The 5,714-nt window shown below is 31.9% G+C and overlaps 1 protein-coding gene across 1 annotated transcript in view; it reads left to right on the top strand.

Annotated features, from left to right (window-relative positions):
- Positions 1-686: 686 nt before the first annotated feature.
- Positions 687-5,714, top strand: part of LOC141343807 (neurocan core protein-like) — a 25,570-nt gene continuing 20,542 nt past the window's right edge. Inside the window, exons 1-2 of the mRNA XM_073848460.1 lie at positions 687-777; positions 2,554-2,667. Coding sequence (XP_073704561.1) covers positions 687-777; positions 2,554-2,667 — 205 coding nt within the window. The remainder of the gene's footprint in view (positions 778-2,553; positions 2,668-5,714) is intronic.

The raw sequence follows: 5,714 nt of genomic DNA, 5'->3' as shown, positions 1-5,714 counted from the left end.
AGTTATAAAGTCAATTTGCTGTGCTTTTGACATTTGATCAGTTTTACATATTTTATAGTATTTTTTTTTAATTATTTTATAGTTAACATTTCTTTTAAGTAAAAAAAAGAAAGTTTGTTTTAGTTATGCTCTTAAAAACAACATTAAATAGTCAGATGTGTGAACTATATTCCAGTGTTTTTTTAGTATCAATAACATACTGTTATAGTTTTTAATTCACTCAAATTGTAATTTGTAATTTTGCTGGGTTTTATAAAGATATAAACTCAGAATTGCAAGAAAGACTGAGTTTAAATCTGGTAATTCTGACTTTTTTTCTCAAAATTATAAGTTTATATCCAGTTATTGCAACTTTTTTCATCACAATTATTTATTTATATCTTGCAATTCTGCATTTATCTCCCAATTCTGTCTATCTCTCAATTCTCAGAAAAAAAAAATTGTGAGATATAGACTCAATATTCTCAGAAAAAAAAAATTTCTGAATTATATTAAAAGTTAATAGAAGTTTTTTATTCTTTTTTTTTTTCTGTGGCAGAAATGGGCTTCCATATTGTACAGGTTTGGAATAACAATAATTTTAGTGTGAACTGTTCCTTTAAGTCTTTATGAGCCAATCATGAATTGATCAGGTGCTGAGCGTGTTTAACAGCCGCAGTCGTCAGCGTCGGGTCTCAGAGGAGATCATGGTTGAGTCAGATCTTCATTCGCTCAGGCCTCTGACCCGCAGATGGATGCTTTGTGTCTTTCTTCATCAGGAAGCATCATATGATGTCTGTGGGTGTTTGTGTGGGCTCTCGTTTAGAGCCATTCGGTCCCAGAATGATCCGTTTCTCCTGGTTTTAATGAAATCTGACAGCAACTGCTTGCTTCTGTAAATATTTTGGCACTATGTTCACAATCCTGACAGTTTATTACTCTGAATGAGTGTAAATTTGTTGTGCTTTTACCATGATTAAGGAGGTTTACAGAACACCCGTGAAACTTAAGGTTTTTGGAAAGAAATTAATGCTTTTATTTCTCAGAGATGCATTAAATTGATCAAAAGTGACAGTAAAGGCATTTATGTTAGAAAATATTTTAAATAAATGCTGTTCTTTTGAACTTTCTATTCATCAAAGAATCTTGAAATAATAAAATGTAGCAGTTTCCACAAATATATTATGCAGCACAACTGTTTTCAACACTGATAATAATCAGAAATGTTTCTTGAGCAGCAAATCAGCATATTAGAATGATTTCTGAAGGATCATGTGACACTGAAGACTGCAGTAATGATGCTGAAAATTCAGCTTTGATCACAGGAATAAATTACATTTTAACAAAGATTCACATAGAAAACAGTTGTTTTAAATTCTAATAATATTTTAGTATTTTTACTGTATTTTTGATCAAATAAATGCAGCTTTGCCGAGCAGAAAAGTCTTATTTCATCTTACTGAACCCAAACTATTCAATGGTAGTGTAACTGGAATGCTTTAAAACATGTATTGCAGTGAAGTCAATAAGTCTTTACTATCACTTTTTATCAATTTGACACATCCTTGCTGATTAAAAGTATTAATTTCTTTCAAAGAGAGAAAGGAAGAAAAAATGCAAAACTTACCCTAAACTTTGAACGAGGTGTTTATTGTTACAAAAGTTTTTGTATTAAATAAATGCTGTTGTTTTTGAAGTTTTGTTTATTAAAGAATCCTGAAAAAAAGTATCACAGATTCCAAAAATTAATTAAGGAGCCAAAACTGTTTCCAACACTGATAATAAATTGGCATATTAGATTGATTTCTGAAGGATCGTGTGACAAATTCAAATTCAGCTTTGCATCACAGGAATAAATTATATTTTAAAGTATATTAAAATAGAAAACCACTATTTTAAATTGCATTAATATTTCACAGTGTTACAGTTTTTTTTCTGTATCTTTAATCAAATAAACACAGCCTTGATGAGCAGAAAGTTCTCCTTAAAAAAAGCATTAAAATCTTACTGATCCCAAACTTTTGAGAAGCAGTGTATATGATAATTTTTCGTGTACTTTTCTCATTTGTATTAATTTTTTTATTTGATTTGTTAATTTTCCATGTGTTTTTGTCATTTTTATTAGTTTTTAGGTTAGATTTGTGTTTGTTTTATTATTATTATTTTTACAAAGCTTTATTTTTATTTCAGTTTTTGGCCAAGGCAGCATTTTTCATAATATTTATAATTTCATTAATAAGTTTCCTTTTTTAACTTTTTTTCTTTTGACTTTTTAACTGCTATTTATATGTCAACTTTATTATTTACAAGAAAAAAAAATTAAAAATGGTTTTAAATGGGTTTGTATATACAAATATACAGTACATATGTATGCAGATATTTGCTGAAGTCATTGTTTCTGCAGAGAAAAAGACCCATAATGTGTATAATTTATTTCTACTAGGGAACTTTGGGAGAAACTTTTGGGATACAGTTAATATTTAAATAGAAGAGCTGAGAAGTAGTTTTGCTGTGGGACGCAGAGAGACTCCTGAGTGATTGTTTCTGACTGTGTGATGATTGTTGTTGTTTCAGATGTGGATGACTGCCAGTCCAACCCCTGTGAGAACGGCGGCACCTGTATCGATAAAGAGGACTCGTTTGTGTGTCTCTGTTTGCCGAGTTACAGCGGAGACCGTTGTGAAAGAGGTGAGACGCCTGAGACAACACACACAACCCAAGCATGAGTTTAGAAAACATCTGCAAACACCCCTTTATCTGATCCTTTCCTGCAGCCTGACTCATATTCTACTCAAATTGAGGAGAGCTTTAAGATTTTAAGCCATTCCCTGCTGGGAAATCCTTCTTAAATAAGCCTGAAGGTGCTGGACGTGATGTTTGTGGAACAGCACACATAAAAAAAATCTCTAGTATTAGTAAAATCACTGACATTGTGACGGTCCTAGGAGGAAAGGGGAGTAGCCCAGCCTTTTAGCCAATCAGAAACACTCTTTGCCTGTCAATCATTCTGATATCTTTAAGGTCTTCACCAAGATGAAGGTTATTCTTGTTGTAAAGCCTAAAAAACTGGTTAGGCTGGTTTTAGAAGAGTTTTAGGCACTTTTTAACTGGTTGAGGTGGGAGATTTCGACACCTTCACTGCATAAATAAATTCTGTTTATATGACTGATTATATTTTATTTGCTAATATTACTTGCTTTACTGTGCATTAATTTTACTCTATTTAACTTACTTTTGCACCATTTTTAATTCTGTGCAGATATGCATTTAAGATATATACAAGTGCATGGAGCTGATAAATGATGCATACAATTATTTGTACAAAGTCTCTAACTGCCATAGGCATCACTACCTCTTTGTTTTATTTCATGACCCAATTAATATATTGCATATGCAAGATGCAGATTTATCTAATATATTGCATGTCCAGTATGCAATATCTTGCATATGCATATTCGCATTGTGCAAAAATAAATCTAATTGATATATTGCATATACAATATGCAGTAATTTCTTGCATATATTGCACATGCTTATATTTTGCATTGTGCAAAAATTTGTCAAATTAATAAATTGTATATGCAGTAATATCTTGCATACATTGCATGTGCATATTTGCATTGTGCAAAATAATCTATCAAATTAATTAATTGCATGTGCAATAATATATTGCATATTTGCATATAACTGCATATGCATATTTGTATTGTGCAAAAATCTAATTAATAATGCATATGCAATAATATCTGGAAATGTTAGAAACTTTCATATTTATGTTAAATTGCATGTGCAATATGCAGTAATCTACTGCATATGCATATTTGCATTGTGCAAAATAATCAGTGAAATTAATGCATTGCTTATGCCGTATGCAGTGATATCTTGCATATGTTGTGTATAGATATTTGCATTGCCCAAAACTCTAACATATATATTTTTTGTAATATGTTTGTTAAAATTGGACGATGTTTGTCTGAGATACAACTATTTGAAAACCTGGAATCTGAGGGTGCAAAAAAATCTAAATATTGAGAAAATCGCCTCTAAAGTTGTCCAAATGAATTTCTTAGCCATGCATATTACTAATGAAAAATCAAGTTTCTATATATTTATGGTAGAAAATTTACAAAATATCTTCACGGAACATGATCTTTACTTAATATGCTAATGATTTTTGGCATAAAAGAAAAATTTATAATTTTGACCCATACAATGTATTTTTCGATATTGCTACAAACATACCCGTGCTACTTAAGAAAGGTTTTGTGCTCCAGGGTCACATATTGCATATGCAATATGCAGTAATGTCTTGCATATGCATATTTGCATATATTTGCATCTGCAAATTTGTATTGTGCAAAAATCTGTCAAATAATATTGCATATGCAATAATATCTTGTGAATATTGAATATTCCCAATGTTTCAAATTGATGTTTTATTGCATATTTGCATTGTGCAAAATAAAAAAATCAAATTAATGTATTGCTTGTGCAATATGCATTTTCTTGCATTTTGAAAAAATCTGTCACATTAATATATTGCATATGCATATTTGCATGTTACTGCATATGCATATTTGTATTATGCAAAATCTGTCGAACTAATATGCATTAATATCTTGCAAATATTAAATATTCCCAATGTTTCAAATTAATATTTTATTGCATATGCAATATGCAGTAATGTCTTGCATATGCATATTTGCATATATCTGCATCTGCAAATATGTATTGTGCAAAAATCTGTCAAAATAACATGCAATAATATCTTGCAAATATTGTTTCAAGTTAATATTATATTGCATATGCGCATTGGCAGTGTGCAAAAATCTGTCAAATAAGTAAAATGAGAATGTAAATGGAGTCCGCTAGTAATATTAATAAAGAAAACAAACGCCGGCGAGTCTAGTGAGTTCTGCCAGGTCTTTTCATTCCCCTCATTAGTGTTTTACATTGTTTGTCAGCGTCTCGGAGGTGTGGTGTGCATGTTTCATTATGCTGACCACTCTCTCTCTCTCTCTCTCTCTCTCTCTCTCTTTGTAACACATTGTGGCATTCATCTCAGTGGTTTTGCAGACTCATGAGCATCCGCTCGCCCTCTTCTGTGTCCCATGGCGACAGCGATTCTAACGATGATGCATTACTGCTAATAATGCAGTTGGCTGATGGCACAGAACTGCGCTGTATCAGACGCTTTATTGCTTGTGTATTTGGAAGACGCTTCATCATAGTTACGATGCTAGAGATTCAGATGAGGCTGATGGACATTCATTTCACAGTCCATTGGATGTTTGTTTAATCTGAGATGTTTCCAATAGAGCGCAACAGTGACTTCTCAGAGCATCATTTCCCCTTTTACTTTATAATCAAATTAGTATGCATGTGCAATATGCAAGTTTAGCTCTTTTTCTTCTCACACAGTGAATCATTTTCACTCGTATCGATGTTTCATATCCATTTATATTTTCGTTTATTTTATAAGTATTCATTTAATAAGCAGGATTATGTTCAGTCAGCTGGTCATTATCACAAAATAAACCCCATTCAGGGTTATTTTGCAGTAATGACAGGCGGTTTGTACATTATCCCTCATTTATTATCCACACGTATGCGACCTCTGTGTTCTGTGTTTCTTCCGCCCCTCCACTGATAGAGACTTAATTACATCTGTGTGCTGCTTTAATAGCAGGTCTCTGGTGGCCTTCATTCAAATTTAACCGCAGAAGACACACACA

The sequence above is a fragment of the Garra rufa genome, chromosome 10, assembly GCF_049309525.1.
Source record: "Garra rufa chromosome 10, GarRuf1.0, whole genome shotgun sequence".
NCBI lineage: Eukaryota > Metazoa > Chordata > Actinopteri > Cypriniformes > Cyprinidae > Garra > Garra rufa.
This window is presented reverse-complemented; position numbering and strand designations above follow the sequence as displayed.